Source organism: Hippocampus comes, unplaced genomic scaffold (assembly GCF_001891065.2).
Source record: "Hippocampus comes isolate QL1 unplaced genomic scaffold, H_comes_QL1_v1.1 scaffold83, whole genome shotgun sequence".
In the NCBI taxonomy this organism is placed as follows: domain Eukaryota; kingdom Metazoa; phylum Chordata; class Actinopteri; order Syngnathiformes; family Syngnathidae; genus Hippocampus; species Hippocampus comes.
In genome coordinates, this window is record NW_017805281.1 from 1504900 (window position 1) to 1517252 (window position 12353).

General features: G+C 43.6%; 1 protein-coding gene across 1 annotated transcript; it reads right to left on the bottom strand.

The window, feature by feature from the left end:
• Window positions 1–4841: 4841 nt before the first annotated feature.
• emx3 (empty spiracles homeobox 3) lies at window positions 4842–12096 on the bottom strand. Its single transcript, XM_019871037.1, has 3 exons — window positions 11551–12096; window positions 6962–7146; window positions 4842–5982 (listed from the first exon to the last, which is right to left on the bottom strand). Exons 1-3 carry the CDS (start codon window positions 11906–11908, stop codon window positions 5812–5814), a joined length of 714 nt encoding a protein of 237 aa, XP_019726596.1. The 5' UTR covers window positions 11909–12096; the 3' UTR covers window positions 4842–5811.
• Between the last annotated feature and the right edge of the window lie 257 nt (window positions 12097–12353).

Here is a 12353-nt window from a genome sequence, read left to right on the forward strand (position 1 = left end):
GCACTCTCTATCACGCCGAGGGATCATGGAAAGTGTTCCATTAACCTGCCATGCATGTTTTTGAAATGTGGGAGGGGACCGAAGTACCCAGAGAAAACCCGAGCAGAGAAACTCCATGCAAATTCCGGAGTGTCCAAACCGGAATCGAACCCTGCACCTCTGCACTGTAAGACGGACATGCTAACCAGTCGATCACCGTGCCGCCTGCTAACTAATTAAACAGTTAAACTCGATCCTAGTTTATTTGAATCAGGTGTGTTAGAACAGGGAGAGATGGAAAACATGCAGGACGGCAACTCTCGAGGACACCTATGAGCTAAATTATGAAGCGGTTAAACAGCTAAACAGTTAAACAGCCAAAGGGCTAAACAGCTAAATGGTTCAACTGATAAATGGCTGAATAGCCAAAGTGCTAAATAACTAAATGGCTACATTCTTAAATGGTTAAAGGGATAAAAAGTTCAAAGGGCTAAATGGTTAAAAAGCGAAATGGTTCGACAACCAAAGGGCTAAATCGTCAAATGGCTGAACTGCTCAATGGATAAATCATCAAAGACTAAATAGCTACATGGCTAAACAGCTAAGTGGCTAAAGGGCTAATTGGCTAAACATATACATGGTTAAATAGCCAAACAGCTAAATGTACAAAAAAACTAAACGGCAAAATGCCTCAACCTTTCCTCCATCAAGGTGAGTCATTTTTTTTTCCTCTTTCATGTGCATCATCGCCTTCTTGTCAAGTTTGGGTGAGCGGTCAGGGCCACCAAGGCCCTCACTGCTGGTCGAAAAACACTCTCAGAACCACTCAGCAAAATTTATTAGCTCAATTTGAATATCGTGGAAGAGACAACCACACATTCCAACCTCGAATTTATGTTAGCTTTCATCTTGTTGTTGTTGTTGTGTTGTTTCAGGTTTCTGAAGAGTCTGCTAATAATAGTTGTGCGAGTGTGTTGCGTGTTGTCGCCAGCGCAGTTGTAAAGTTGTAATGTGAAACATATGCAAGCCAATCTGTTGCGTTATTTATTCCGTACGTGCAACCACCGTTTCACGCGTCATCTCTCGGCGCTGCATGACTCTAATTAACACGTCATTAAAAGCATAATTCGCATCATTATCCTTTCGCACTCCACCAGCCAGCAGCAAGGCGACGGGGCGGCAAAGGAGAAGAAGAAGAAGAAGAAAATGTGTCTGTGAAGACGCCAATTTGGAAACTGCAGCACACTAAAAAAAAAAAAAAAAATCGCATGCGCCGCCAAATACACCAACTATAGTCTTTGCTGGATCATTAGAGCTTATCACTATAGGGCAGATGATTATATCACATGGTGAAAATTATTATTATTGATATAATTTTCACAATGCAAATATTACAAACAAATAAGCAACAACACAATAGAGTCCATAAACAGCTGTGTATGTATTGATGTATGTATATAACATAAGATATGGGCCCCCATCATTTGTCAACTTCAAAGACTTATAACAACAAAGCTGCGGAGAAACGAAACACCACGAAGCCAAACTCAAGGTATAGAGTGAATGCTGGACATTGCTCTATTCATCACATGTTTTGTTTGTAGGTGTTGCTGTGGCAGGTCTCTGAAGATTTATAATGACGAACATCTATGCTAATATCCATGAGCATGTCTATGGTGTTTCACATTGTATGTTAGCCTCCACCTAACAAATGTTTGCTGTACAGTGGTACCTCTACTTCCGAATGTCTCTTCATACGAAAATTTCAAGTTACGAAATGCCTCAACAGGCAAATATTGCCTCTCGTTATGAAAGAGATTTCAAGACACGAAAGGTAAAAATACAGAATGGGGTGTTACGTGAGCAAAAATGGGCGCCAGCAACACTGATGCGTGGCTATGGCTAACAAGCTAACGCTAAATGTCGACAACACGTGAGCTCTCGCATGCATGCACGCAGCTTGAGCGGAGCAACAACGCAACTTAACTTCTAGCTGCTTTCCCATTGGCTATTACCAAGCATCTTCCTCGCATCCCATTGGCTAAGAGGGACCTCTACTGTATGTGTCTTGGTGTGTAGGTAGAATGTGTTTATACAGCGTCCTCGTCATTCGCCCCTTCGGCAGTGAGGTGATCAGATAGTTCGACGTAAATATGAATCACCAAGAAAAAGTGTTCACCAGTCAGGCGATCGCTCACTACGCTGATGTTTGCCTTGGGCATTTTTGAAGCATTGTTAAAAGCCGACAAAATCAAACGTCATTGGATCAGTTCTTTACAAAACACCAGGCAAAAACCACTTCTGAGAGAGAACATGAACTAAAGAGGGCAAAAAATGATGAGGACGCAGTTAAAAGTTAAATCACCATAATTTTTAGTCTTTACTCGATTCTTTGTTTTTTTACATTACGCACAACTCTCATTTATTCTGCAATAATCTAATTCTAACATGCATTTGTTACATATTTTGATGCATTTTTATGCTTTAGGAAACATTTATGTCTGAATTTTGCGGGGGCTTGGAACGCATTAGGGCGTTTACATGGAAAACGCGTCTCTACTGACAAAATTTTCTAGTTAAGAAATTTCTTCCGGAACCAATTAATTTCGTACGGAGATGTACCACTATACTCAATTTCGATTGAACATTTTGGTGTAGAAAAACACAATGTGTAACGGTTTCTTGTTTTATGTGTCAGTTGTCCAGTCCACTCGGATTGGGACCATCAAACACACCGCCTTCCAAATGATTGTGCAAGTCACATTTTTCTCTCATTGTCCGAAACGGTTGTTGCAGATGAGTCGTGTTCAAGTCATCAGCTGTAAAGAATTCAAGAATTTAAATGTTTCCAAACAAACTCAAAAAAACAAAACAAAAAAGAAATCTGGAATGCCCTCTGCCCCGTTCTCCCGAGATAAACGAAGCTTGAATGTATGTCTGACAGATAATTGATGGGATGAATATGATATTCGTCATCAACATCAACTTAACAACACAGTGTTGATGACAACACCTTGGCGCGTTCAGACTACGACATCCATTGCAAGTTTTGTTTATGTTGTTGCTGCCGTTGACGACGGCCAGCGAACGGAGCCAACCGGCGCTTTTGAGCAATCGCAAACACGCGCGCACACATTTGAGTAATGTGTCCTGTCATCACAGCAGCGGGGGGGCCTTTTTGAATGGGAGGCGGCCATCTTTGGCGCAGCGGCATGACATTGAGGCAAATCGCTGGGCTCGTTTGCATGTGGGGGCGGGGCTAAAGAGGCTGAGCACAAACATTTTCTTTCGATTTTTGACGTGTGTTGAAAGCTGGGCAAAGAGTGTTAATGTCCGTTCATCAGCGAGGGACGTCCGAAGATTTTCAATGAAATGTTCAATCAAAGCGGTTTCCAACCTAAGCAACACTCCGTGAGTTCCGTGCGTTGAACTTGCGCCGCTCCCGAATGTTGAAAATAATCATGAAAAAGATCAGCGTCAACTCAGGACGTGAAAGACCAAATCGCAAATAACATTGACCCAAACGACACCGATGACAGTTTTGCGACCTTAACAAAAGCCGAATAAAAAACATCAATGACATCACCCATTTAAAAAAAACTCAACAATGTTAGAAATGACAAGATTAATGACATCAATGACATTGCGAGCAACATCAATGACATGAAAGACATATCATATACGTCAGCCACGAAATCAACTACTGGCCATTCTGCGAACATTCACATCGGTTCCTATCAAGCTAACGGCGGAAGCTACAATGTGCGCGCACACACACACACACACACACACACACTCACACACACACACACACACACACACACACACACACTCACACACCTGAACTAATGAGTGAAGACTACCTCATTTGAATACAAAAAGTGTTGATTATCCTAACAAGCTTCAAATGCTCTCACACCCCATTGTCTAACTTTTTAACTGATTAGCATCGCTCTCTTTCTCACACACACACACACGTACACACACACACACACACACACACACACACACACACACACACACACACACACACACACACACACGCATGCACACACGTGTGTGCAACTATACATACATATATACTGCACACAGTACATACTACACATATATTCATGTACATTCCACATGTATTAATACACCATATATGAAAAATGTGAGTGATGCTGGGTTATCGCTCTAATTTCTTCTTCCCTGTGACTTGAGTGTAATTAGCATGTAATTATAATGTCATTATGAGGTGTTAAGTCATTTACACCTTTGAATCTTCTTTGGCACCAAATCTTTCCAGGGCCAAGTCGATGTTTTGCACGCTTGTCTGTTTTTGGTCGCCGTGACGACAGGAAGTCATCTGATGATGTCTCTATCCTGCCTGGTACATTTAATTACTTCAGTTGCATATTTGTTTGTACAGGTATTTAGGTGAATTGAAAGTAGCTGAATAGATTCAAATACTTTATGTCCCTGTATGTGCTTCATGTACTGAAAATTCAGTTACTTGGATACATGGAGGAAGAAGGCAGTACTTTAATTGCATGTATATTTATTTCAGGTTCCCGGACAGCGCGCGAAGTTTTTACTTCATGTACATGTAAGCACTTGTAGTCGTGACTTAACTTGTGGGCACAAAAGTGGGCCGGATACAAGCTGTCAATCAAGCACACAAAGAAAATTGCTCAGTCATTTAGATGTCAAATGAAAACTAAATCACTTTTTTGTGAGGATGAAAGTTTGACTTTGAGTCCTCATTTCTCTCTCTGCCATCTGTGGGTGTCCTCGTTCGTTTCCATGGCAACACAACACGTCATATTTCATTCTATTTTTAAAATGGATTTTCTGGTGGGAGGAAAAAAAACAAGGTAAGGAAAACTTCATTCTAATGACTTTTATTTTTCATACATGAAACACAGGAAGACGAAACTGTTCCATCTTTCTGGCCCCGCCCCCTTAGTCAGAGGAAGGCCGCTTCAAATCATTCTCATTCCGAATCAACGTAGTGCATGACAACATTGTCACATGACCTCCGAGAACGAGACAGCATGATGAAGAGGACGATGCCAAAGGGCGATGTGAAAAATCCCTCCTTTCATTTCGGGCTAAGTGTGTCCCTTGTTGGGTCAGTCGACTCTTGGAAAAACAGCCAGAAACTCATCGTCATCACCGGGTCTCTTTAGTTTTTCCGGCTTTCAGTTTAATTGAAGTTTGATGGAAATCCTGCAGTGTATACGTGCGCGCGCGTGCGTGCGTGTGCTGGTCTTGGTCCCAGATGTCCACCAGGCTGGCGTTCGTCTGTTCACAACAGACGCCGTTTGCTTTTATTCACTTTATTAATACATTTCTTTCTCTTTTTTGAAGAAGAAGATACATTATGTAAAAGTGACTTATTAATATTTTGCATCAAAATAGTTTCTTGCGTTCTAGGAGTGCCTGGAATGAAACAAGCTAGTTAATCTGGAGGTGGGCGACAATTCATTAAAACACGCTTTTAGGTGAGCTGTCCTCAGTTTGGCGAGATTGTGACACTGCAGTGTGGCTCATTTACATAACCCCGCCCCACGCAGCAAGTTCTTCAGCCAATGGCATGGCAGCTAGGTAGCAAGTGACCACGCATCACAAGAGAGAGAATGCAAGTTTCCGCGGGGGTTTGTAGTGATTATTGACGCACCGTGTCATGCTAGGAGGCTAACGGTAGCTCGCACTGGAGAGCCTTTTTTGTGTGTGTTTGTTGGCACACTTGAAAACCAAGAATGTTCTTTCTCCTTCATCTCAGTCCGAATGGATGGCAAACGTTAAGCGTCCACGTGGCGTTTCCGGGCCAGCGTTCGTCGAGTTAGCTCAGTGGTCATCGATGTCGCCGACGCATTCGGCAGGGTTCTGCTGCGTGGCAGCTCGCCATCTGCTGACGTGCTGGCTGGCTTTGGAGCGCTTGTGGTCCGCCTCAGGGGCTTCCTCCTCCAACTTCTGACGCTTATGTTTGGTTCTGCGGTTCTGGAACCACACTTTCACCTGCACACACGCACACAGGTGTCAGGACAGGCTAACTTGGCTACATGCTAATATACAGAGAGTAGGGTGACTAGATGTCCACTTTTTGAGATCGTTTTACTTCACTGAACGCTGTGACATGTCAATCATGATATGGTACCACTGGAATGACGACGTGCCTCCTGGCTTAGAACCAAAACTCACTGTCACTCTCCAACCAACCACACCTTATATTCTAGATTGATACTGTATGACATCTTACACCTGAAACACTAGAACGACCACACGTTACACTCTAGATTCTCTAGAACCTTACGTTCTCGACATTTGACACCTGACACACAAGAAATAACCTTACAATCCATAAACTGGCACCTTCCAACCTAAAACCAACCTTACGCCGTAAACTTGACACTTCAGAACCTAGAGTAACCTTCCCTTCAGTCCTTTGACACAGTAGAACCAAACTTACATTTGAGAAACCTTTAACCCCATACAACCTGGAACCCAAATTAAATTCGGGCAGGGCTGTAGTCAAGTCCATTTCTATCGAGTCCAAGTCAAGTTCGAGCCACAAAGGTCTGAGTCCAAATCCAAGCCTAAGTCCAGATGAGACCAAGAATAAACCTTAAGACAGAAAAATACAATTTTCACGACGACAATATGAGAGAAATTTCATTTTGCTCAACACTCTTCTTAGGTGGACCCTTTAGTTTGATTCGAATGCGGCTCTAGACCCGCGGGTTGTCGACCCCCGATCTAGACCATCAACACTTAACAGTCTGTCCAACCTTACATTCGAGTGTCAACCTTACAAATTAAAGTAATATATATTCTACAAATGTTGACACATTATAACCAACCCCACATTCTATACTTTTGACGGCGCGAACACGAAAACATACCTAAGATTCGAGAAACGTGGACACCTTCTACCCTAGACTGGACCACACTTTGACCCTAGACCCTAGGACCACTTGCAGTGTTGCCGTTTGCTCACCTGTGTCTCCGTAAGGCAGAGAGATGAGGCCAGCTGTTTCCTCTCCGCGCCGACGACGTAGTGGTTTTTGTCAAATGCTCGCTCCAGACGCAGAAGCTGCGAGGGAGAAAACGCCGTGCGGATCCGTTTGGGTTTCCGGGAGAAAGCGCCATGCAGCAGAAGGTTCTCCGCACCGCCGTCGTCACCTGAACGCACCATACGGGAGGTCACAAGCAGGAAGTGGGCCGCTAACAGGAAAGGAAGCTCACAGCAGGGTTTAAGCATGTTAACATGCTAATGTTTGCAAACACATTCACAAGACCCAAACTTAGAAACAAGACCAGGAGTCCTCAAGAGCCCCTCTTCAGCCTGTTTTAAATGTGGCTTATCTTGAATCCTCAAACAACGTATAGACTCCAACCATAAAAAAAAAAAAAAGGATGACAAGAAACGAGCGAAAATGTGTTTGATTGGATTAGCATCGCAAATGTGCTAAACACTGCCATGAGCTTCATTTCCTGTCAGGTTGGGCTATCTTGATAACGATCCTGATCATTTGAATCTGGTGTATTGGGGTAGGAGACATCTAAAACAGGCGGTACCCCTGAACTAGCCCCACTCTTATACCCTAAAACCAATCCTATACCCCAGCATTAACCGCACACCCTAGGACCAACCTTAGGCACTAGACCCAATTTAGAAACAAAAATCAACCTTAGAAACTCGTGTCAATCCGACCCACTTGGTACATTAAACCCGAGGATCACCCGTACACCCTCGAATAAACCTCACTCTCGAAAACCGACCTGGACACCCAAAGAAGAAGCTTAAACCCTCGACCCAACTTTACAGTCTGGAACCAACTTTCCACCCTAGAAAAAAAAAAGGATGACAAGAAACGAGCGAAAATGTGTTTGATTGGATTAGCATCGCAAATGTGCTAAACACTGCCATGAGCTTCATTTCCTGTCAGGTTGGGCTATCTTGATAACGATCCTGATCATTTGAATCTGGTGTATTGGGGTAGGAGACATCTAAAACAGGCGGTACCCCTGAACTAGCCCCACTCTTATACCCTAAAACCAATCCTATACCCCAGCATTAACCGCACACCCTAGGACCAACCTTAGGCACTAGACCCAATTTAGAAACAAAAATCAACCTTAGAAACTCGTGTCAATCCGACCCACTTGGTACATTAAACCCGAGGATCACCCGTACACCCTCGAATAAACCTCACTCTCGAAAACCGACCTGGACACCCAAAGAAGAAGCTTAAACCCTCGACCCAACTTTACAGTCTGGAACCAACTTTCCACCCTAGAACCAGCCTTGCAAACTAGACCCAACTTTCCACTTGAGAACCAACCGTAAAAACTAGGTTTACACTCGAGAACCAACATATTCCACCCTGGCCCAACATTATAGGAAATTAACCTCAGAGCAGTGTTTCGCACATTAGCGATGCTAATCCAAGCTAAGCCATTTTCCCTTATTTTAATTTTTTTCTTTGTCATTTTATTGATTTTACGGTTGGAGCCTGTGTGTTGTTAGAGGATTTGGGATACAGTAGCAAAAATAAAATCGTTGATCTGATTTGTTTGAAGCGTGTATGTGGTGGCTAAATGTCGGCCAATGGCGTGCGTGCGGTGCGGTCCTTCATTGCAACGTTTGATATCGTTTACATAAAAACAAAAGTGTATATGGTTAGCCTGAAAAGATCGTCGGCGACCGTCACGCCGCACGCAAAACGTCGGTTGACTTGGTGGCCGCCAGGACAAAGACGACAACAGTGACGGCGAGCGCAAAGTGGCAGACATGTCGCATTCACATGCAAAGCACACGCTGAGGATCAACGGCAAACCGAATCGCTCACTCATTCGCTAGCCACTATTTAGGGAGTTTCATTTCGGGGATATAGAGTTCTGTAAAGTGTCCCTTTGGAGTGAGTCGGGACTCGATCACGAGTGAATGATTCCAAACGAAGTCCATGCTGTTACTTTGCAACATCATCTTTTCCATTGACGTTTCGCACAGCGATAGAGAACAAGTCTCGAATTATCACTAAAACATTGTTTTCGCAATGGCTCCGCCTTCAATGAGGAATGTCATGATATAAAGATGGAAGCGTATTTATGCCACCAGATTCGGAATCTGAATTTACTAACTGAATTTTATTATCATCAAAAACCTTCAATGTAAACTTTTTAACTTTAAAAAGTCAACATTGGGCTCCAAAAATCAACACGCAGCGACAAATGTGGCTGCAAAATGGCGCTTCTGGGTCACTGAGAGAAGCCAGGCCAAAGCAATCAACCTCCGAAAACCGGAGGTGCTTCACGTGACCGCCTCAGTCTGGTTCACCTGGTGATCTTTGACAGCTGAATGTTGGAATTTTCCAAGCTGAAAAGTCTACATTGAATATTTTAATGGTGATCAAATTCAGTGTGAAGAAATTCAGATTTTCAATTTGATGGCACACATATACTTCCATACAAAGATCGATAAAATACGCACGCACACACAGAAAGTGATGAAGAAGTGGTGGGCGGGGACATTGCAGGGGAGCAGCAGATGGCACTGATGAGTGGTTGATGACGCTAAACTAACGTCCCCAGAGCACTGGAAACAAGTCGGGACTTGTGAGTCCGCTCGTTACAAACACACCTGATTATACTCATTAGCGTATTTTCACCACACGCTCATGTGCATGTTAGCCACCAACGCCTGCGGGGTATACGTTGGTTTATACGCGACGGTGCTGAGATGCTAACCAGATGGGTGACGGAGTAAACTACTTCTTGTTTCTCGTTAGAACGACACTGAAGTACATGCGCACACGCAAAGTATTTAATATATGAAAGAAGTGTGTGCTAACGTGCTTTTGTAGAAAAAATAATACATTAAATAAGCGGATCAGATAACGGATGGATGGATAAACTCCAGTAAAGAACAAGAATTTGACCTCAATGTGATTGATAAATAAAAAATGTAAATCGAAACATCACACAAATTAAAAAGGATTAATAATCGCATACAAAGACACACAAAACAATAAAACACGGTCACAAAACATGCAACTTCCAGCTGCAGGTACACGCACGCACAAATACACAATCACAAAAAGGACACGCATTTTTAACACGAACAAACGCAAATATGCACAACTGCCCTGCAAGAACACCCACACTTACACACACAAAAAATAATCAAATAAACACGACACTCAAACACACAACGAGACAAACACACACACATATACATAACCTCCACCTGGAGGTACGCACGCACACACACACACCCGTGCGCGCGAAGAGGCCTTCTTCGCGAGGTTGCTGGACCCAGACTCTCCATGAAGGCCTTGAGGCCCCTTCCGTCCTCAGTCTGGGCGTTACGTCATCTTCACGTCAATATCACGTTTCGTATGATATCATTATCATCGTCAATAATCGATGACGTCAACACAAGGATGTGTCAGTCAAATTTTGATCAACTCATCCCCAAAAGAAATGGATAAAAAGCAAATGCAGTCAACGCAAAGCACGCATGCATGAATACCTGTGACGAAATATCAATACAAAGTTCAAAACGCTAACAACAAAAAAATGACAAGTGGCACTTCAACTTGAAATGCCGTTTGGCTTTTTTTTTTTTGCGAACAACTCTTGGTGATTTTCAAAATGATCAACAAACGTTTTCATATTTTATTCGGTTGGAAATTGTAAGTATTTTCTAAAGATTTTCAAATGCACGAATAATAATGAAATCGACAAGTTTCACAGACGCCTTGAGGTGATTTTTTTTCATGACAAACCTCCTTACTGGAAATTGTGTCAACAAACAAGTACAAGAGTAAAGTCAGTTTTTCATCTTTGATTTTTTTTATTTTTTTATATTCACACAAAAAAATAATACCCGTGAGTAAAACTAACGTGTTCACGAGAATGTAAACGTCAGATTTGGAATGATGCATATTTTATTTTATTTTGACAAACTAGCAATGAATTCATCACGTTTGCTGTTAGAAAACAATCATGACCATTTTCGTTTCATCGCATCATAATTTTTCTCATTAGATTTTATCTTCGAATTTTTAATATATCATTTTTCACGATTTCTGATCCGATTTTCTTTTTAGAAGTGTTAAAAGTGCTTGTTTGGGGTCAATAATAACAACAATGACGAGAACGACAACGAATCATTCATGTTCGTGTCTCATATATGAATTGTTCTTGAAATCAATAAGTGAATAGCTAAAGATGACAACGATTTACAACGAATCAATTTTTTCATTGTTTTATTGTCAAACAAATCGATTTAAGGATGCTGATGTATTTTGCTCCGTTATAAAATCAGGACTACAACATAAATGAAAGAAAATGGCAACAGTTGAACACTTTTCCATCACTTGCAAGCGACTTTCAAATGAAATAATTGCCTGGATTTAAGTTTTGCTGAGCTCTTTTTTGCTTTTTTGTATGAGAAACATTTGTCATTTGGACCCAACATGACGTCATTCCTTACGCGTCTTTTTCAAAATCAAACATTTTGTCTCACTTTGTGAGACATTCTGCATTTTTGGGTCTTGTAATTCTTACTATGGTGCTTACCTGCCTGCGTGTGCATGTATCTGTGGTGGTTGTGGAGGATCCACGAGGCGGGGGGGCCCGCGGTGGCGGCGGCTGCGGAGGGGTACAACAGGCTCACCCCGAGTCCGGGATGATGTCGGCCGAACACATGCAGTCCTAAATTGGGTCCGGCGGACGGGTACGAAGTCCGGACGGGGGAGCCTACGTGAAGTGGGTGCAGGGCCTCCGGGAAGCGGAGCGCGGTGGGCCGGATGGGCTCCTCGAAGGCAGCCCGGACGGTTTGGAAGCAGGCGGGCCGCTGCCGCTGCTGCTGTTTCCCAACCAAAGCCTCGATGGAGAAACACTTCTTGACGCCTCCGAGTTGCTGCGGCTGCAACATGGCGGCCGGACGGACCCCCCGATTCCCCGACACCTCACAACGAAACCATGCCGCTCCCCCGAGCACCTGCACGCGTTCGGCTTCCTTGTCCTGGCGCGCGTCAAGTCGATCATGTGACGAGCGATAGAGGGAATTAAGTCCAAGCGCGAAGTGGGGACACCCCCCCCCCCTCCAGCAAAGAAACTTCTCCCCACTGCAGTCCAAGCGCGAAGTGGGGACACCCCCCCCTCCAGCAAAGAAACTTCTCCCCACTGCGCGCGCGCGCGTGTGTGCGTGTGAGACGCGCAACTCACCTGCCAGAGCTTCGCCCTTCTCCGCGGAGGTGCGCCGCGCACGCCACGCATGCGCACAAGAGGACAAGTAGGAGGAACAACAAGTCAGGCTTTCAGCACTTGTCGGCCTTCTCAAATCAACACGAGTCAAAGCCCCAAAAGGACTCAAATTT